The sequence below is a fragment of the Alosa pseudoharengus genome, unplaced genomic scaffold, assembly GCF_046254945.1.
Source record: "Alosa pseudoharengus isolate Yale_2024_CS ecotype anadromous, Long Island Sound unplaced genomic scaffold, YU_APseudo_1.1 YU_APseudo_1.1_scf_1, whole genome shotgun sequence".
Lineage (NCBI taxonomy): Eukaryota > Metazoa > Chordata > Actinopteri > Clupeiformes > Clupeidae > Alosa > Alosa pseudoharengus.
Window position 1 is genome coordinate 22525836 of NW_027468564.1, and position 22657 is coordinate 22548492.

A 22657-nucleotide genomic window follows, 5' to 3' on the forward strand; every position below is an offset into this window, starting at 1 on the left:
GAACTGACTCCAGATCAGTTTAAACAAATCAAGGAGTTGAAAAGAGCCTCTGAGCCAAGAAAAATACTCTTAGATGCATCTCAAAAATCACCTCTCAACATCTCTGTTAACAACAACAAAACAGTAAACAGGTTTGGTTAGTGTTGACTGGAACATTTTGTACATACCATGCTGTCTTGATTTTTATCTGTACAGACTATGCACCTTAAATTCTTTACTTGGGAACTTCACATATTTGCCATCCCTGGGAACTTATTTCTAAAACAAGTGGAAGAACACATCCAAACAATCACAAAGATAAGATAATAAATATACTGTATAACCAGTTCCTCGTGGAGACTATATATTTCCTCTGAGGGCCCTGAGACACTGATAGATTTGTGTGGTCATACTCTATGTTGTTGTGGACCCGTCCCACTTCAGTGCAGCCTGCACCCTGTCCAACAGGTTTCTGCTCCTTAAAATTCCCAGCACTGAGCTGCTTTGTCACAGCCCTCATTACTGACATATTATGCTTACGGACACCTATGAGAGCATAAGAGAAAGGGTAAGTTTAACCATTGTAAATGTTGAACAATATTATTTCAACAGAAAATAACTACATATTTTAAATGGTGTTTCTTTTTTAAAAAACAAAACAAAAAAACAGTATACAAAACAATGTGAAATTACAGATATTATCTGTAACCTACATTAAAGGTGCTACTGTATAAGCGATGTTGAGCAATGTCACTTCTGTGGACGTTCAAACAAAACAGAGAACTAGCTTGCTACTTTCTCCCATTCAAGCTCTCCTTAATTCACATTTCGTCAGTTATTGGCCGGAATATGGTTTGTTATGTTTGATGGTGCAGGTTCCACAAGTTTGTTTTTGTTGCCGTTTGCGGAGCCTGGGCTGTCTAGAGACTGTATTTTTTACAGTGTGTTCAGGGGACGGGCCGCTAGCAGATAATGAGGACATGTTTGCTATAGGCCTATGTGACAAAAAATGTTTTTAAGCCTAAAAATGCTTAGATCGCTTGGATCACCTTTAATCAAACCAACTTGCAGGTTTTGTAAAGAGATCGGACTCAAGAGCAGAATCATTTCAAACGTTTACTAACCCTATGTGAAAAAACAGGCCCTTGGCCACAAAACTGAAGAAAGCAAAGAGCTGGCAAACCAGAACACAGTCCAAAGAGTAGTGATGTTACCTGTGAACCCCCTGCTTCGAGGCGTGTATCGAAGATATGAACCAATTTGGAGTGAAGCTTTAGGTGGTGTTTAGACGACAACGAATACGATGCAAACCGTGATATTTTTCTAGTTTGATAGTTTGACCCTCTCATTTAGACGCAAGCGGAGGTTTTACTCCCTCACAAACAGTTTTTAAAAACTCCGGGCTGATCGTTTTTTTGGGAAAGCACTGTTTGCTCGTTTGCGTCTTAACAGGTACAAACGGAGATTTATGTGATGAGGCGGAGATTTTATGTCTGACTGCGACATAAAAGAGAAAGAGGAAGTGATTTGTTGCTGTTGTTGCTATTTTCAGGATTCTGATTGGCTAACATGGGCTTGAGCTTCTCGTTACACTGCTACAGTATTGACATGCTCTTGACGACATATACAAGGGTTAGTTTAAACGACAATTTTTCTGAAAACGGCACAATGTTATTTTTGATTATGGAGAGGGTGAAATGTCCGTTTATGAAAATAACCGGCCATGTGTAAACATAGCCTTATATTGGAGCTTGATTTGTTTTGTGATAAATCATGTGAAGCTTCGTTTCACACACTCATGTGACTGCTTTGAAATTTAATTCAAAGCTTAAGTCCCATGTCTACTTAATTATAGTAATTTTTGTTGGATAGTCTACATATTCCGCAATTAGCAGCCTGTCCAAATATAGCATTTGATCATTATTTGTGTAGCCTAAAGTGAATAATTACTCAATATTGATTCACATTGCTAATTATCACATATGAACGTCACATTAAATAGCCTAAGACTTCGAGACACGCGGGGAAAACTTCTACCACCGTTCCCAAAATGTTATCCCAACCAATTAAATAAATTTGCACCTATAACGAGGGTGGGTGAAGCGTGTTCCCGAACAACTTCTTTTCCTCTGAGGGAATGTCCAATCTTCATCAATGTCATATCGTTGTAGGCTACCTTACGTTGTGGTATGTTGTGATCTCGCAGATGGAGGTTAGTGTGTCGTGATTAGTGAAGCATTGCATTCGCGTGGTTCTACCCAGGGGCGCCTTAATACCACCCGAGGCCCCTGGGCTATATGTTTTTTAAGGACGCCCCCCCCCCCCCCAACCGCAAATATTAATTATGATTAATTGATACCCGGCCCGCGATCTGACCCGACACATAGCGTGCGCTTTTGGTTAATAACATGCAGTGTAGCCTATCATTATTCAGCATGTAAAACCTTTACATAAACAGGAACAGAAAGCCCTCGAATCACGTCAGCCTACCCATGATATCGCTTATCAAAAAGGCTAGCCTACTGCACGAAAACAAGCGTTGAACTTTTACAACACTGGCTGTAGGCTAAGTTAAAAGATGGGTACACATGGACGTTTAAAAGCTTTTCAAAAGTGCATGTGTTTGTCGTGTCGGGGGGTTCCCCGGGAGTTTTTTTTAAATTCTGTCTACTTAACACACCAGTTTAACGCAGTTTGGGAGGGACAGAAATTTAGCCTACAGAACAAGCTGGCTCATGTGACGTTAACATGGCTACCTTATGCATTATCACTACACTACATGGAGACATATCTCACGTTAACAATGGAGAAAACATAACATAGACTATTATATGTGCGAATGGGTTAGCACAAACTTAGCTGTTGGTGAACGGAGATGCAGATCACTAATTCATTTATTTGCGCCACAGCCCATGTTCTGCGTTCACTCCAATGAGACAAGTGAAATACATGTTTTTAAAGCCGTTTCATTTCCAGGCTATTTGTTACGATATTTACCTGCTATGCCTTCTGTTTTCATGGACAGTTACAGGAATCCACGTAATTCGTTTATCGTTGCTTCAATCCTACCCACGTTATCTCCAGAGTTTGTATGATGAGTTTGTCAGTCAGTTTCAGCCTCTCCTCTAGCTCCTCTACACCCGTTGGGATTTATTACGTTTTGTTACATTTTGTTACATTTTAGAATTGGAGAAGACAAAGGGGGCCTCTGCATGGATGTAGCCTAATTGTAGAGCAGTACGATGTGCTCAATTATTTAGGCTAGCTCCAGAGTAGGCTAATGACGCCGCGAATACGGACACAACGTTTATTATTATTGATTATCATTATTATTATTAGGAGGCCCCTCATTGGTCGAGGCCCCTGGGCTGAAGCCCAGGTAAGCCCCTGCATTAAGGCGCCAGTGGTTCTACCCGAAATAGATGCCCGATAAGTGCCCGAAAAGCATTGCAATATAGCCGCCGAGTGGAGGGACCTGCCTAAAAGGACTTTGGCTGTCTTTTTTGCCGTTTTTGTTACATAAAAGCAGCATACACTTGCATCAGAGCTAGTGAGAGGAGCGTGAGCGAGCGAGGAGCGGATGGAACTTTGTTGGAGCGTGGAGGCCGCTCCAATTTCGCTCTCACACCACGAGTCTGAGGCATGCACAAATCCACCCAGAATTCATGTCCTCCTAATGAAACCAAGACTGTGAAATTTCAAAAATATTGGCCATAGTAAGTTCGTTGATGGGGATGGAGTTCGCTAATTATTTTAGAAAGGAAACTGAAAGTCATAGGGCCTACAAGCGTAGCCTACTATTCCTACAAAACAACTAGATACTAACAATGTAGAGCAGTGGTCCCCAAACTTTTTCTTCCGAGGGCCAGCTCACTATGCCTGGCTCTAAGAGAGGGCCAGAGACTCGGAGTATATCAGTAACCATAAATAGCTTAGTGCTGTGAACAACAGCAGTCTACCTTAGTTGAATATTCCATTACATTTAATCAGTGGTCCCCAAACTATGGCCCGCCGTATCCGGCCCGCCACCTCGTTTTGGGTGGCCCCCCAAAACATGTCCGTGGTATATAGCATCCAGCCCGCACAGGAGTACAACATCATCAAACTATAACGTCCGTAATTTCCCCCGTTCATTCTCTATGGCGAGTCTTAACAGTACACATGTAATACTCTTGTTGACCACTGGTGGTTGTTTTGGCGCTGTTTCACGTTTGCCATCGAAAAAGGAATGAAAGGCCTACCTGCAAACAATGTAAGAGACCTATGCTGACTACATCAGTGCTCAAAGTATTCTAAAAGTTTATCAATTAATTGTTAATAACTAACTAACTTCTATTCAAGTCATATTTCTGGGACTTTCTGGGATAATTATTTCTATTTTTTATTCACTCGTTCAAATGTTCATACAGACTTCACAAAGTTCTCATCAGGTGAGTGAAAGTTAGAATGGTGATCATTTCAGATGTTTTTGCTAGCACTTCATAAAACTCTCATAGTTTGAGAATTTTAAATTATTTGTAGGATATTGCTTGTTCACAGCTTGAGCTGTGTATGCAAAGACCCAGAATTCAGAGTTCAAAATATACTTTTGGAACTCCCTGCTACTTTTGGGAATGCTAAAGTCTTTTTATTAGTATTATTTCATTTGAGCTACATTTTACACTGATATGGAATGATGGCAATATAAACACAGCTAACAATGGTATTAAATCGCAATAGCCTATGATTAAATGCAGTGGTCCCCAAACTTTTTCTTCCGAGGGCCAGCTCACTATGCCTGGCTCTAAGAGAGGGCCAGAGACTCGGAGTATATCAGTAACCATAAATAGCTTAGTGCTGTGAACAACAGCAGTCTACCTGAAAGCACATGAACACTTGCAGTGGGAACATAATCACAGGGGCGGATATTTCTAGGTGGCATGAACGGACCATCAGAGGGAATTCTTGTTGTGAAATCAAAATTCCACTGGAGTTCCAAGCGCTTTTGTACATGCAGCCTTAAAACACTGTTTAGCCTACATAACAGCTCTTTGAGTCACTGTAGGCCTACAATGTCATTTTTGGTACAGAGATAATTTCGATACGGGTTCTATGGGACGGGTGCTTGTGTTTCTGTAGGTATTCGCCGTCTTGATTTGAAAATGAATATTAAGTCATACACATACTTGAATTTCCCCTTGGGGATCAATAAAGTATCTATCTATCATCTATCTACATGCAAAAGGGCAAAAATAGGGCACGGGCGAAAATAGGTAACTTTCCGATTGCTCCCTTCTGTGTTAAGGGTGAAATTGCTTTCTCAATTAGCATTGACCTGTCCTCTTGGTGGTGTCACAAATAATGGCATTTATTCAACAGGAAGCTATCAGAGTAGTGCATTGTTGAAATATCAGAAAAATAATGACAACCCTACTGCCAGTTCTATACTGTTGTTTAACAGGGAAATAGTTTAGTTTTGGAGTTCGATTGATCCAAATTATAGTAAATGTCCAGATTAAATGTCAGAGGCCAGAATATTGTTGGTAGTGTAGTGTTTAAGGGGTCAATCCCAAGAAATGATTGCTTTCATCCTCCTGAGTCCAGTCATGTTTGAAACATAAAGTAACTGATATGTTTTTGATAGAATGAAAGTCTGATGCTGATGTTGAAAGTCCAGTGAAGCCGAAGCAAGAAAGATGGCAGCTGAAGGACCACAGGCCTCCAGAGGTGAGCATATCAACCTCTCTGTTATCTTTAATGTGATATATAATGATATTATACTACATTATATGACAAATATATAATGATTATGATTATTTGCTGAAAACTACAAACATCATTGGGAAGTGTTTGGAAAGTTCAACTGTTCATGAGTGATCAGACTGTGTTGTCTCTGTGCTGTCTGTGTTATCAGGTGATATCTCCAATCTAATAGACTTGAGGATTGTGCTGCTGGGGAACAGAGACGCTTGGAGGAGTTCAGCAGGAAACACCATCCTGGGCAGAGAAGAGTTTGACCCTGATGTGAGAACACTGCAGTGTGTGAAGAGACAGGGAGAGGTAGCAGGGAGACAGGTCACTGTGGTGGACACTCCAGGATGGAAGGATTATAGTGAATGTTATTATAAGGACTCTCCTAATCTCCTTAAACAGGAGATTGTTCTCAGTGTGACTCTGTGTCCTCCAGGACCTCATGCTTTTCTGTTGGTCATCCATGAGAACATGACCTTTAAAGAGGCAGAGAGAAAAGCCACATCAAACCACCTGAGTCTTCTGGGCCATGGAGCCTGGAAACACTCTCTAGTTCTGTTCATTCAGGAGACTCCTGCAGAAGAGAAAGCCTTTGAGGTTAAAGGGAAAATGCTCCAGCAGCTTGTAGATAATTGTGGGAAAAGATATCATGTCCTCAACATCAAGAACAAGGATAAAATGCAAGTCACAGAGCTGCTGGAGAAGATAGACAAGATGGTGGCTGGGAATAGCAACAGTCATTATGAGATGGACAGACAGAGACTGGAGGAAGTAGAAGAGAAGAGAAGAAAAGACAAAGAAAAGGGGACACGAACAGCAATATCTAACAGATCATCAACAGGTAATTTGTATCCAGTTGAACTCATGTAGTGTTCTGTAGTTCTGCCAACATTTAAATGGTTTACATTGGTTAATGCAGTGGAAATGTTTTGAATGATCCATTTATTGCTTGGATAAGTAGATAGATTGATGGTTGTGCGTGTGCTGGTGAACGTTTGCAGAGTCATTCCGTCTCCTTTCACCCAATGCCTCCCACCTGACCATCTCAGAATTTCCTTAAACAATTCTGGTAAAAAGATACACTTCTAATATGACAAATCCAAAATATTAAGTCTCTACTGTTAATAGTTTTCTCATTAAAAAATATTGAATGAGGGGTATCAGGGGCATTTTTTGGCAAAATATTCTGAAAAGCCATTTTAAACAGCAATATCTGGAAAACACTCTCATATGTATTTCCATTTCTACAGTCATTATCTGTTACTAATAGCATCCACACATGGAATGTCAGGGGTGTAGCTCAAGAATAACCTAGAATGGTAGCTACTTCTTCCAAAATAAAATAAAATAGCATATTTGAAGAGTTGTTGAGCCCCCAGTTTTTCAGGTAGAAGACTTAGATTTTACAGTAAGCATCTCTGGTACCAGGTTAAACACTGTACTCTCTTAGATCAGACATTAAGGCTCAAAAATGTGTATTTTATGTGTATTTTTCCCATGACAACGTCTTCCTTAGAGACAATCATTGAAAAGAATGTGTTTCAATTAGCACAAAATTGTTGAGTTGGTAGCTTTACTCAAACTATATTGCAGTTTTTTCTGATTGCTTAAGCACATTTTTTGTAATTATGGCTTTTTTTTGCAAAACTCTACACACAAATAGGAAAACCTTTCACCCAATCAGCAAAACATTGTAGTTCTCTTGCAAAAGCTAGCACACCTTGCTTAACTTTTCACACCTTCGTAAAAATGATGTTTTCGTATCAAACAGTAAACACAAGCTATCACAATAGTAAGCACACAATGTGCCAACTACACACTGATGGTCTGAATAAAAAACACATCTGACTTTTGCTTTCTCTGTGCACAAGGTAGACTATGTTAGTTTGAGGTCATACTTTTGTCATAGTTCTGTAAACATACAGGGGATCCAAACTTCAAGTATTGGTATTTATTTACGGTAACACTTTATTTTAATGTGTCGCTGTTACAGTGTACCTACCTAATTAGGTACAGTGGTACAACCTGTGTAACAACATGTACTATCAGGTACTATCATTGTACTTGCATTATGTATTTGTGGGTACCTACATATAGTTGTTACATTGTAATACTGAGTGCTTTTACAAAACTTTGCCAATTTGCCTAAATTTTCATCAGAGGCAAAGAGCTGACCTGAGACCTGCTGGATGGGGTAAATCTGGTCATGATAGATTTGATATACAAAGCATTCTTAGCTCCAGTCAAGGCCTCATTGTCTTCAGTGTACATGTAACAGCTGTGCTGCTACAACCTTGTTACTCTTTGATACAGTGGAATAAACCTATTAAGTGTACCAGTTAATTACTTACATGTACATATGACATGTATGTTATGTCTTCGATGTCTTGGAACAGGTCTACTAATTCACTACATAGTACATATATCAACTGTGTTGGTACACACTTATTGCTCTTTGATACAGTGGCATAAACCCATTAAAATGAAGTGTACCAGTTAAGTACTTACAACTAGATGTACCGCAGAGCGGTACAAAATATGACCGCCGCCCAGTCCAGCACATTTTTTCCACAAAAAGAAATCACGCTGAAAGGCCTATATGATTCTAACTGTCTCACTAAATTGCATTATCCACACTCAATTCTCATTGGTATCTGCTAGACAACAAGTACCAAAACATGATTAGTTCATAGATTTCACATGTAAAATTCATTTTATACACCCCACCTCCATCTTGCCTGTTCATAATTATGAGAAATTCTTGATTGTTTGTGTTATGTTTATGTTATGTGTGTGTGTGTGTGGGTGTGTGTGTGTGTGTGCGTGCTTGTGTGTGTGCCTGTGTATGTGCCTGTGCATGGAAGCGTACATATGTCTACTGTGTGAGTATGTGTCATACGCAGTGCCGGCCCAAGCCTTTTGGGGGCCCTAAGCAGAATTTGATTTGGGGGCGCCCTCCCACAACGCAGTCACCTGTGCTTGGCGATAATTGACAACTTCACACTATAATGTCATATTATAAATTAATACAGTGAGGTTATGTATTAATACAGCGACTGATTATGAACTACTGTCCCCCTGGACACAGATGCATAAGGACCCTCTCCCCCTACCCTGTTTGTGCAAATGTGGGTACAAACGGGTGTGTGTGTGTGTGTGTGTGTGTGTGGGGGGGGGGGGGGGGGGGGGGGGTTAGATGTGATTTCCTGTATTCTGGTGCATTTTTGGGATGGTCAGCTGGAGAAGGGCAGTACCTAAATTTGTTCAGATTCATAGCCTTTTGCTTTTTGACTTATTGGTAGTGAATTCACACAACTACTTGGGGTTCAGGGTCCCTTGACCTCTTGGGCTCGGTAGGCTCATTCAGTAAACCATCCTTGCTCACATGCCAAAAATGTTTTGGGGCTCCAATCTAGACTTCTGGCCCCATGTGCTTGGTAAACCAATGTATTAATATAGTTGTTATTTCACCTTTTAATCTTAGAGGGTACTAAAATCACAGATTTATTTGAAACATTCATATTCAAAGTGAAGCACTAAGGGTGGTTTACTGAAGTTGAATTGACAAATAACAAAATACAACAGCATTTGTATTTGTTGTAAACAAGTACATCAGTTTAATGACTTGTTTTTCAACAGATTTGCTGAACAAATCCGCAAATGTGCATTAAATGAGCAATTTTCAACTACAAAATAAAAACAAAATAGACAAACATCAATAATCAAAAATAAAATGTCCCAAAAAATAGATAATTATTCCTACTTCGTTCCTGGTTTTTAGGCATCTGCAACTCTGCAGTGGACGAACCTGCAATGATTAAATAAATACATAAATACATTTAAAAAAAACTATGTTAAATGTGTCGTGTCATATTAACAGGCTATGTAACCATTTGCCATCAAGAAAACCTCACCTTCTGGTAGGTAGAGTTAGGTAGAGGTAGAGATGTGCTCCAAAGGACTTCAACAGTGTCTCTGAAAAAAAAAAAAAAATATTGCATAAGTACATAGTTGATCGAGCAGAATGAGTTTATTTTGCTATCATTACTTACACTCAAATAACAAGCAATTCCACATGTAACAATTCATATTCTATTGGCAAATGAGGCATAATCAAAAGAGTATACTTAATTGCAGTATGGTGAACGCTTAACATGGTGATCTACTGCAGCCTAAATATTAGGGTAGCACCGCTACATCACTTGCCACTATCTTAAAGGAATACGCCACCCCTAGGTGAAATTGGGTCTCTCCCCGCAGTCCCTAGAGTTGGATGAGTGAGCCAAAGCGTTTTATAGCCGACCCAGCCATTGTCCTAATCTGGAAACGGCCCGGTTAGCTTTAGCTTAGCGTAGTCGCTGTAATCCAGCGCTGCCAGCTAGCATGTCGTTGCAAAAGTGAATCAAATAACTCAAGATTTTTTATAATTATTTCTCGTAACCTGTACATTCACATCGAGTACAAATATCAATGCAAATTAACACGAAGGGATTTACTAGACGAATTTAGATTTGGAACTATTTTCGGGCACAGCACCGGCAAAGCACCGCTGCCAGGCGCAAAGACATCACGCAGCATCTGAAAACCCTCAACTTCCAGCAATACACCAGCGTTAGTATTTTGAAGTTAGTTTCACCGAAGGACTTTGGTTTCACATCTACTGGGGAAAAATGGCTACTTGCTTTGTAAGTAATGTTTCACAGAATTCCAAACCCAGTGGAACGAAGAAATCTTTGGCTTGCTGCCCTCGGCATTCCTGCAACAACTCCAGTGGATAAAATCAATCAGTATCGTGTTTGCGAGGAGCATTTCAAACCGGAGGACTACGAAGAGAAAATGCAGTATGCTACGAGAAAAATGCTGTTACATCTGAAGGATACGGCCGTCCCATCCATTTTCAGTACAGAGGCAGAACAGTGTTCATCATCCATGCCTGTAAGTATAATTTCTATCCTTCCTTAGGTTATACGTTGCTAAAGTTATAACTGAAACGTTAGTCCGACTCACATTGTCACTTCCAGTTTTATTGTATAACTTCATTAGGCTGCCGTTTTACCCTATTGACAATATGACGACTTTACCTTTTACCGTTACCTGTCAGTCGGCATGGGTTGGCACACTCCACACTCACACCACCAGTTCGTGTTTGCTCTCGTTCGCTCATCCGACTCTCCTTGACCAGTCGCAACGTCCTCTCTTCCCAGATCCAAAGCTCGCAACTCTTCTTCAGTGAACTCAGGTTCGAAAAGGTAGGGTCTTGGATCTTGGTAGTCGAAGTCATCATCTTCGTCTATCGTGTAATTTTCCATATTCATCGCCATTAGAACTCTTAGAGAAAGCCCACCTGTCAGTGTCAGCCTAGTAGCAGAGAACTTGGTAGTCACGCTGGTGTATTGCCGGAAGTTGAGGGTTTACAGATGCTGCGTGATGTCTTTGCGCCTGGCAGCGGTGCTTTTCCAGTGCTATGCCCGAAAATAGTTCCAAATCTAAATTGGTCTAGTAAATCCCTTCGTGTTAATTTGCATTGATATTTGTACTCGATGTGAATGTACAGGTTACGAGAAATAATTATAAAAAATCTTGAGTTATTTGATTCACTTTTGAACGACATGCTAGCTGGCAGCGCTGGATTACAGCGACTACGCTAAGCTAAAGCTAACCGGGCCGTTTCCAGATTAGGACAATGGCTGGGTCGGCTATAAAACGCTTTGGCTCACTCATCCAACTCTAGGGACTGCGGGGAGAGACCCAATTTCACCTAGGGGTGGCGTATTCCTTTAATCAAATGTTAGTTTATTTTCATCACAGAAGTCTCCCCACCCAACATGGTATATTTTCTCAAACACTACCATCTCTCTCCAAAGATCTTAGAGCAGAGCGCACGTACTGTTCAATCTTTGCCTATGAAGCTGGAACGTTACCGATGCCCAGAGTCGCGCTAGTCAGTGGGTTGGGTTGGGACTGGGAGCCTGGGCTTAGTCTGTTGTTGCTATCAGACTTACCACTATGTCACATATTATAGAGCAGTAATAAACTATCAACACTTTCAGGTGCGAAATCAGAAACAATCCCTCTGTGGTAAATTTGCCTTCAGCTACGTTTTCATGTAGCTACTGTAGTGCTAATGTCCACTTCAGTCAGCTAGCTAACTTTAATTTACGACATAATAAGCCCACCTAGAGCTAGGGTACATGCTTGATTGAACATCCAAAACAATCCCAATATCCTTGACATCTGAAATACATCTAGATAAATATATATTAATGGGAGACATTTCTCTGTTGATGGCGGAGATTTAGCTCTGGTGATGGCTTATATTAGATCATGACAGCTAGCTAGCTACCTCAAGCACAAAACATACTGTAAATAATCATGCAAAACATACCTGTATCTTGCTCGTTTTTCTCCTCCTCTGTCATTTTCTTCGTTCTGTTTTCGGCACCAGAGAGATACGTCCTTTTTTGTGACTTGTCTTAACATTACCGTCTCTTCCTATTGTTGAACTTGATGCAGTGTCTGCACGAATTGTATATGCACCCGAGGTGTCTACTTTATGCGCGTGACTCAAAGGCTGGCAGACACAGTAGCAGTAGGCAGGCATATTGATCATGAAATCATAATTTTCTTGATTTTAATGATAATTGTTTCATTTATTCATTCATTGATGTCACTTGTTTACGTTATTTATTATGTAAAAAAAAAAAAAAGAAACTCGATTGGGGGCCCCCTGGTGGCCAGGAGGCCCCAAGCAGCCGCTTAGTTCGCTTATGCCTTGGGCCGGCCCTGGTCATACGTATGATTACTGTGAATGTGTGTGTGTGTGTGTGTGTATCTGTTTGTGCACATGTGTGCACATGAACTGGGTTAACATGACCCCTGGAGGCAAATATACGGAAAAAATGGTCATCCTAGGCCCTACAGTTCTTAAGATATTCACAGAGAACTGTATCTGGCCTACCCTCCTTTCGGTGGGTCCAGTCCAGCGGGGGGGCTACAGATCAAAACGAAAAATGACAGTTCCATGCTATCCATGTGGGAGTACATGCCCACCAAGTTTTGTGTACCCCGGTCTTTCAGTGTCCCGGGAATCCTTGTTGGTGTACGTCACTAAATGTACAAATAAATTGTTTTATTGTAAGGCCCCCCATGAACGAAAGTACACAAAACTTGGCATGCATTCGGAGGGTGTCATAATGATCCTACACTTTCAATTTCGTGCAGTTTTGACCATGTCAGCCAGAGATATTGTGATAAAAACACCTAATTTTTTGCTTTTTAATTTTTAACTAGGTGGCGTTATACATGAAATAAGTGGTAATGGGATGGGTTGACATGGCCCCTTGAGATCAACATACAAAAAAAAGGTGGACCTCCTAGGCCCTACGGTTCTCGAGATATTCACAGAAAACTGTCTCCGGCCACCTACAGGCCAGTTGGTGTATAGTAACATAAATTAATTTATTGTGTGGCCCCCCAAGAACGGAATTTCACGAAACTTGGCGTGCATTCAGAGGGTGTCATAATGATCCTACACTTCCAATTTTGTGCAGTTTTGACTATGTTAGGTCACAGATACCTGCGATTACAACACCTCATTTTTACTTTTTTGTGTTTAACTAGGTGGCGCATACATGAAATGAGTGGTTATGGAATGGGTTGACATGGCCCCTTGAGATCAACATACAAAAAAAAAATGGTCCTCCTAAACCTTACGGTTCTCGAGATATTCACAGAAAACTGTGTCTGCCCTACCCTCCTTTCGGGGGGTGCAGTCCAGCGGGGGGGCTACAGATCAAAACGAAAAACGATGGTTCCATGCTATCCATATGGGGTTACATGCCCACCAAGTTTCGTCTACCCCGGTCTTTCAGTGTCCCGGGAATCATTGACGGAAATTTGGACATGCGAAAAAAAAAAAAAATAAAAAAAAAAAAAATCTGACTAATTCGCTGCGCGGCGGTCATAATTACATACTAGAATTGCGGTTCCGGGGAACTGCAAGAGTGGGTTTGATCAGGGGCATGGAACTCGGCCTCATCCAAGGATTCCAACGGTACCTCATTTATGAAAATCGGACATACGGGTCAAAAGTTACATGCATACACCTTCATATACACAGACAGCCCAGCCCAGCCCATTAGAGCTCTGCCAGGTGGCTTAGAACTCTTCCAGGTGCAAGCTTAAGCAATCGGTCTCTGTCAGTTACGTTTGTTAATCATTGTGACGTCAACGAGCCGCCATTTTGCAGGTATTGCAGACAGAACGATACACTGTGACAGTGGGCGGCAACTCTGAGGCAAAGCGTAGTAGCAAAGAGTAGCCAAGGCTATCTACTATTGTATACAGCAAAAAAATAAAAAATAAGAAAAGGGAAATGGACAAAAACAGACAGCGCGAGAGGATACCATATAGAGACAAACTCAGCAAAGATGCCAGAGACCGTTATTTCGAGAAATTGTTGCCTATTAATAACATTGATCCATACGATCTGACAGGAAAAAGCTGGAGCGCTGATCCTGCATTGCTACCTCCAACATCTTACTTGGATATTACTAACTACCTCATCCACGGCATTAGTGCTTACACTTACGAACAGTTTCGTAACTATAAATCTCTTGAAGCCCACGGACATTTCACCAATGGTTGGGTGCAGGATTTGTTGATATTTCGACCAAAGGACTGTGACAACGTCGTTGTATCAACTAAGGTAAGCTGGTTTTTACCACACCCGTTTTACAAGGCTACAATGAAGCCTAATGTAGGGCAACTTAAGACGGGATGGATCAGATAGGCTTTGATATCGGGAAGGGACTAACAGTAAACAGCATACGGTGTGGTAACTAATCAATTTTTTTAGGTTAGGCCTGTCATGTGCCTGTTTTGATTTAGCCTAGTGGAAGCAATATGGGCTACACGAGCACTACGATGCACCGACAGCAGGCCAGGGAATAGAGGCATAGCCTACCGGTATTTAGGTTAGGTTATTCAACTTGTTATATAAAAACAGATATTACCTCTTAAATAGATAACTAATAAGCTAGTTTATGTAGGAAATAAATAAATACACGTAAATATACATAACGTGCAACGCAATGTTAAAGTGCAAGGTGCAAAGGGAGTCAGTTCATGTCAACAACAGTAAGCTACATGACATTACTTATAGTCCATGATTGTATCATGTTGTGGGTAAAGTGTGTGATTGATTAGTTTTTAATAATACATAAAGTAAATGAATAGATAGATAGAGGCCCCACATTGTCTTTCAAAGTAATATCAAAATAACCCATTCATATTCTATATTTTCTACAGGTCTTACACTCGCAGCGTCTGAATGATACACCACTCAAACCCTGGGCCATCATCAACTCATCAGGGGCTATAACCTCAGGCCATTGTACATGCATGGCTGGTATAGCCGAGACCTGTACACATGTTGCAGCAATGCTCTTTAAATTGGAGGCAATAGTGAGACGCAGGGAGATGCCAACAGTGACTGGCCAGCCTGCATACTGGATGATACCAAGCAACATGACAAAGGTGGGTGCAGAGGCAGGACACAGAATAGATTTCACCTCTGCAAAAGCTAAAAGAAAATCATTTAACAGACTTCTGGATGGGGAGGAGTCAAGCATGCCTGTTTTAAGAACTTCATCAAACGCCTCCTGCAAATTTGGAGTTGCTACAGAGGAGCAGTGGATGTCATATCTTGCACAACTTCACAAAGTGTCCCCTAAAGCTGCTATTCTGTCAAATTTTCCCGGTTATTGTGATGCTTTTGCAGACCCTATACAGCCACTCTCAGCACCAACCTCACTGTGCCATCTCCGGGATGAGCAAATGAATGGCACTGAACTGTCTGCCTTGCATCTACACTGCAAGACCTTAATAGGTAAGGTGGATGTTTCCCTTGATCAGGCACAATTTGTTGAAAGACAAACCAAGAGGCAGCACCAATCCTCGTCTTGGTATCACTTTCGCACTGGAAGGATCACTGCATCAAACATGCACTCAGTCTTTGTGTCTAACTTGGAAAAGCCTGCATTGTCTACTGTAAAAGCGGTGTGTTACCCAAACAACAGTCCTGCCAACCACTGTGCTGCTACTACATGGGGAAGACAAAATGAAGAGAATGCAAAACAACAGTATAGAATACAGACTGAGAATCATCACTGTGGCATGGAAATCAGTGAATGTGGTCTCATCATAAACCCAAAGTTTCCTCAGGTTGGAGCATCACCAGATGGGATTGTTCAATGTATCTGTTGCGGAAGGGGCTGCATTGAGATTAAGTGTCCATACAAGTACCGTGACCACACTGTTGAGGAGGCATGCAGCAGTGGTGACACAAACTTCTGTTTGGAAGTAGTGGATGGGGAGCTTCAACTAAAGAAAAGTAGCCCATACTACAAGCAAGTACAGACACAAATTTTTGTCACTGATGTGGAGTACTGCGATTTTGTTTTGTGGACTTTGAAAGACTGTGTTGTGCTGCGGGTTGCACCTGACCCACTGCTCTGGAATGCCCTTTTGGAGAAGGCACAGCAATTTTTTGAGCTTGTGTCTCTCCCTGAGCTTGTAACTGGTTACTTTACTTCAACTGTTGTATAACTTAAATTAATATATTTTTACTTGATACTTAATATTTCTATTGCTTGATTATATGCACTTTTTTACTATTCAACACTGATTACAAATAGTTTTAAAAACTTGCTTACATGCATTTTGTTACTGTTTACAGCAAATTTGCACTATGAATGAATGAATTGTTTACAAATAAACATTGCCTTGTGTGAACGGTAGTGGGTTACATACCTCATTCGGTCTAGTAAAGATTGATAAGGAAACAGTCAGAAGAATAGATTTAAGAATCACCATTTCACATACTTTATTCTACAAGTCAAATAAATTATTTTTAAACAGTACAAGCAGTAAATGTCAGACAATTAAAATATGTACAGAAACAAAGTTAAGCAAAATTAATATACATATATACAATCTAGCCCCTTGCACTAGTAGTGCTACTCAAAAGTTGAACAGGATCCTAAACACACTCATAGGAAAGAAAAGTCCATTCTAAACTATGGCTGGACATTGGTTAGTCAGTGCACAACACACAGTGACGATCTTGTCCAGAAATGTGACATCCTCACCTTCACATGGAAGGATCATGTTGATGGGTATAGTTCCTGTTAGGATTCTGTACTTTTGACAAATATTCCCAATGACCCTTTGAACATGAATTCTCAAGTGTGCTATCTTTCTAGTCTCCTCTACATCCCTTGCAGCCAGTTGACAGCGACCTCTTGTAAATGCTGGAAGTTTTACCTCTGCACACAACATACCAACACTTTCCTGAATGTCAAAGCCTCTGTCAGCCATAACAATATCACCAGGCAGCAAGTTGTTAAGAAACCCGCTGTTCTGCGTAATATGCTTATCACTTGTACGGCCACCCCAACCTTTTGATAGAAAACAAATTGATCCCTTGGGTGTAATACCAATCAAATATTTCACGGTGTGTGTGTGCTTGTAACTGGAAAACATCTGGGCACGTGCCTTCAGGTTGGTCGGTCTTTCTGTGAAAAAGTCAATTATCACTGCAACTCTGTGTCCAAATGCCTCCACAAACTGGTGTGGCATAACGCTACGCAGAGTGTCCCTGTCAGGCCATACAATGGAACGCTTCAGGTTTGCATACAAGAATGCCACAGTGTCATTAAATGTCCTATATACAGTCTTTGGAGACACACGGAAGAGATGGGCCAGGTGTAGTGCAGGCAGATCCAATCTAAGACGCATGAAAGTTAACAATACCATTTGGAAAGGAGTGAGTATTTTTCTCTGGTCTGCCATTAGAGGCACCAAGAAATTGAATAGAGCCATAAATGTTGCCAGGTTTGGCAGACCTGTATAGTACTTCACTTTATCATCACTATCTCCAAAGAAACCCTCAGACATTCTGTATTCCTCTAGTTCACGACGTAGCTCTCGGTTTTCGTCAAACAAGCGGTTTACTTCGGCAGACCTGAGAGCACACAGATGACATTCAGTCTCTGGCACCTCCTCGATGTTGTCCTGAGTGCCCTCTTCATGGTGTGCCTGGCCACCTTCCTCAGCTTCTTGTGTGTCCTCCTCAGGGGGTGATGATGTCCAGCCTCGAGTCCTAACTTGCTGCTGTGTGATATTTTTCAGCTGCTCCCGCTTACCTCTCCTTGCAGAGCGTGCCGTGTCTGTGCATGTGGTATCCATGTGGCCCAGATGGAGAGATGGTGCCCAGTCTGGATCAGTCTCCAGCATCTCATATGCAGGCTGACCTGCATAAGCATGGATGTATGATATTTCAGACTTAAAAAACGAGTTTTAAAAAATAGAAACACACACACACACACACAATTGCTTCCACAAGGTGCTGGTCACAGGAAAAACTAAAGTATAAAAGGAGAGACCCCCACAATTAATCACACATCATATGCCATCAAAACTATTCTGAAAAATTATATAGCCTAAACCAGTGTTTCTCAAAGTGTCCGCGGACCGTTGCAAGTATCCCAAATGGTCCGCGAGCAGACGTGGTAAAATATAATATAGATGAGTTGTTTGCAATATTAAACCAACTTGTATGTAAATCCAAAACGTTCTGCAACACTGTCTATGTAAGATGCCAGTTTAATCATATGAATCCTCTGACACAATAAGCAAAGTGCAGAGATAATAAGCACTATATTACTGAAGTAGGTCGAATCTTTTTCTTTTAGCTAGGTGGTCCGTGCGTTTCTTTTTTATTGGTTAAGTGGTCCTTCGTCTGAAAAACTTTGAGAAACACCTGAACAACGACGTTGGTTGCTGGCAAAACAGTGCTAGCAAGACCAGACTTTGCGTCCTGTCTACCGAACTTAACGTTAACGCACCGTTGGCAGCTTGCCTAGCAAGCATCCGCTAACCCAGCACAAAGACAACGTAAAGTTAGGTAGAGCTAAAGACCACAGAAAAACACCACAATCAGTGAAATGATTTAAAAATGATATCAATAATATCAACACCAACGTTAGTTGCCCGCAAAACACTGCCAGCAAGATCAGACTTAGCTAGCTGTCTGCTGCCCTGTGTGAAGTTAGCGTTAACATTGCCAGCTTGCCTAGCAAACATCTAGTGCTACACGCAACACAAAAACAACATACACGTTAGCTAGTGCTTAAGAACATAGACAAACAATAAAATCAGTTAAATTACTTGAAAACATACCTTTATGAAAATGCCGGGAACAAACAGTCATGAAGGGAGATATCTTGTCGAAAGTGATGTCCTTTCGCCTCACTGCCGCAACCCAGGCCATCCGACGTCTTTTTGTAATATCCGCAACTTGCGGTCCTTGGCTGTTTTTCCAGGTGGGAAACTTGAAAAATCTCGCCCCATGATTAATTTTCTCACCTTTTCCGTTGTGAGATTGGTTGTTGCACCCTTTTACGCAACATGACCGAACCATTTTCCACGACACTAAAACTAGAAGCTCACGTTAACGTTCCTCAGCTACTACCTCAGTATACCTGCAAAATGGCGGATGATTATACTGTTACGTCATCTATCTGAGACCGATTAGAGCTGTGATGTCACAATCGAAATTTGAATTCTGAACATTCCGCCATTCATTTCAATTGGCCCAAAAAACGCAGAAAAACGGGAATACCGCGAAAACGACAAGGGCCAGCGACACGAAAGTAACAAGCAAGTTACACCGGTTCGGGCCTGAATTTTTGGAGTTCGAACCGCGTCGATAGCTCAAACGGTCTAGGAGCAGTAGTTCGGCCAAAAAGTGGGTGAACAGGAATAACTAGAATTGCGGTTCCGAGGAACTGCAAGAGTGGGTTTGATCTGGGGCACGGAACTCGGCCTCATCCAAGGATTCCAACGGTACCTCATTTATGAAAACCGGGCACACGGATCAAAAGTTATCTGCATCAACGCAACATCCAATAAGCTAAAACGCATAAATAACGTGGTTGCTATGCTGGTTGCTAGGGCAATCATGCTGGTTGCTCAGGTGGTCGCTAGGTTAGAAGGCCAGTGCCTCCTGAGAGGCCTGAAGGGTCAGTTCTGAGGTTGTTAACTGCTGAAACCGAAAAATGGACTGCATTTTCTTAAAAGACAATGTGACTGAAGCGCAGGCAAAGTTTGCACAGAAATGTAAAATTTTTTCCCACCCTCATCGACCTTGTCATAAAACTTGTTTAAATGATCACACGACGCCTCCTTGCTGCTTTGTCGTCTACATCAGCCTTTCTCAAACTTCTTTGACCTGAGGCCCAGTCAAGGCATACTTTGGGGTCATAGGGCCCACCTACATGAACCCACCCCCTCCTCCCACCCCCCATCAAATTGTAATATCATCACAATTATTATTATTTTTATACTATATTGCTATACATGCACTTCAAAACAGTCAATGTTTAAAGTGCTAAGATTGTTCACAAAAGTTTGTGAAAGCATGCACATCAGATTACTGCTTTACTAATGTAAAATATAATTAGGCCTACACTAGTTTCATTGTTTTTGCATTGTTGCATGATTCATATGCTATTTAATTACATTTCATTTGAATGCCTGAATGTAAGAATTCAGGAAACACAATACCAGCTTTTAACATTTCTGTTGTTTACTAGTTTATGTAAATCACATAACACATGAACTGTTTACATACTACTGATAGCCCATTACTGTACACAATAGATTAGTATCTTCGAATAGTCAAGGTTGTTGACTGCTGAAACCGAAAAATGGACTGCATTTTCTTAAAAGACGATGTGACTGAAGTGCGGGCAAAGTTTGCACAGAAATGTACGATTTTTCCCACATCAGGCGTCTTGTTTACACATTTAAACCATATTTGCACTTCGAATTTCGCTTCCAAATTGTAGTAACTACATCTACGAAGTCTAAGGAAGATAACCATGTAGTCCGTTCATTGATAAGATACATTTTGACAGAACTACAGACTTCGTGAGCCTAGTAGCCCTACCTAAAAAGACTCCATTCACTTAATTGCAAAATCGCGGTTGGTCTGTTTACACATTAAAACCATATTTACACTTTGAAATTCGCTTCCAAATTGTAGTAACTACATCTACGAAGTCTAAGGAAGATAACCATGTAGTCCGTTCATAGATAAGATACATTTTGACAGAACTACAGACTTCGTGAGCCTAGTAGCCCTACCTAAAAAGACTCCATTCACTTAATTGCAAAATCTCGGTTGGTCTGTTTACACATTAAAACCATATTTACACTTCAAAATTCGCTTCCAAATTGTAGTAACTACATCTACGAAGTCTAAGGAAGATAACCATGGAGTCCGTTCATAGATAAGATACATTCTGACAGAACTACAGACTTCGTGAGCCTAGTAGCCCTACCTAAAAAGACTCCATTCACTTAATTGCAAAATCTCGGTTGGTCTGTTTACACATTAAAACCATATTTACACTTTGAAATTCGCTTCCAAATTGTAGTAACTACATCTATGAAGTCTAAGGAAGATAACCATGGAGTCCGTTCATAGATAAGATACATTTTGACAGAACTACAGACCTCGTAAAAGTAGTACCTAAAATGAGTGTGATAAATGGCCATCACGTAGCCTAAAGCATATAGCATGACAACAGCAAATAGCTAACGTTTACGTTAGCCTAACTTACTTATCGTTGACGTTGACCCGACACGTTCATAAGTTAGACCATAGACTGATAAGGACGTCCATCAAACAAAAAGGGTTCGTTAGATGTCTTCAAATTCGTTCAAATTCCGTGTGCATTCTGTGTATCTTTCGTGCTGCTATCCTGTAACCTCTTCCTGCTGTTCTGGCAACAAGGTTTCACGGGAGATTACGCCACATCCCAGAGAGTTGTGTTGTCTCAAGATGGCGCCCGTCTGTGTGAACGAGACGTGAACGGTACTGTTTTTCTTTTTAATAAACTGCCTGTAGACTTACACAGTTCTGAATGCTTCGGTTTACATGTAGATACCCTCATTATGCTACGGTGTAAGTGTGTTGCTATTTGGAGCCTTGGTAGCTATTTATTTTTACTATGTTTAGTTCAAGTGCTCTGGTTCAAGCATCGTTGTGTTTGGTGGGTCAGGTGACGAGCCGTCGGATCACAGCACAGCACCCAGAATGCATTGCAACACACCGTCTTAAAGGGACTCATCGTTAGGTCGGCTTTAAATAGCATACAGAACCTACAGTAATATAACGTTGTCTGTAAGCTCAACAGATCGTGGCAAGACAATTGAATTGATTGTGGACTTCTTGCCGGGCAATGATGAGTAACTTAACTTGAATAGTAATGATGCGTGGATGTGCGTAATATCTGTATGAAAGTGTGTTTCTCAATGTAATAATCTATACAACTGTACACATGATTTAGTTTGAATGGAGCTAGCTGGGCATAGGACTGGGCTGAATGGATTGGTAAAATACTTTATTTATTTTTTTAATGACCTATATGAACATGGTTTGGCTTTAAAAAAAAGATGAGACAGCGCTTCGCGCTGTCTCATCTTTTTTTACATTACTTTTACACTTAGTGCTGGCAAGGCATTGAACTGGGCTTCATTCGAGGATTCCAACGGTACCTCATTCATGAAAATCGGACATACTGGTCAAAAGTTACATGCACACACCTTCATATACACAGACAGCCCAGCCCAGCCCAGCCCATTAGACATTGCCAGATGGCTTAGAACTCTGCCAGGTGCAAGTAATCAACTCTAGCAGCAGAGCTCTACCAGGTGCAAGTAATGAGGTTCTGTGATGTCATAAAGCCCCAGCATTCCGCCATTCATTTCAATGGGGCCCAAAAAACGCAGAAAAACGGGAATACCGCGAAAACGACAAGGGCCAGCGACACGAAATCAACAAGCAAGTTACACCGGTTCGGGCCTGAATTTTTGGAGT

The 22657-nt window shown here is 41.1% G+C and overlaps 2 protein-coding genes across 2 annotated transcripts in view; one reads left to right on the forward strand and one right to left on the reverse strand.

Annotated features, from left to right (window-relative positions):
• Positions 1-435: 435 nt before the first annotated feature.
• LOC143117426 (uncharacterized) overlaps positions 436-22657 on the forward strand; it is a 66953-nt gene continuing 44731 nt past the window's right edge. Inside the window, exons 1-3 of the mRNA XM_076279139.1 lie at positions 436-547; positions 5603-5685; positions 5873-6550. Coding sequence (XP_076135254.1) covers positions 5655-5685; positions 5873-6550 — 709 coding nt within the window. The 5' untranslated portion in view covers positions 436-547; positions 5603-5654. The remainder of the gene's footprint in view (positions 548-5602; positions 5686-5872; positions 6551-22657) is intronic.
• Positions 16718-17958, reverse strand: LOC143104229 (uncharacterized). The gene has a single exon (XM_076268574.1). The coding sequence runs from the start codon at positions 17956-17958 to the stop codon at positions 16783-16785; it is 1176 nt and encodes a 391-aa protein (XP_076124689.1). The 3' UTR covers positions 16718-16782.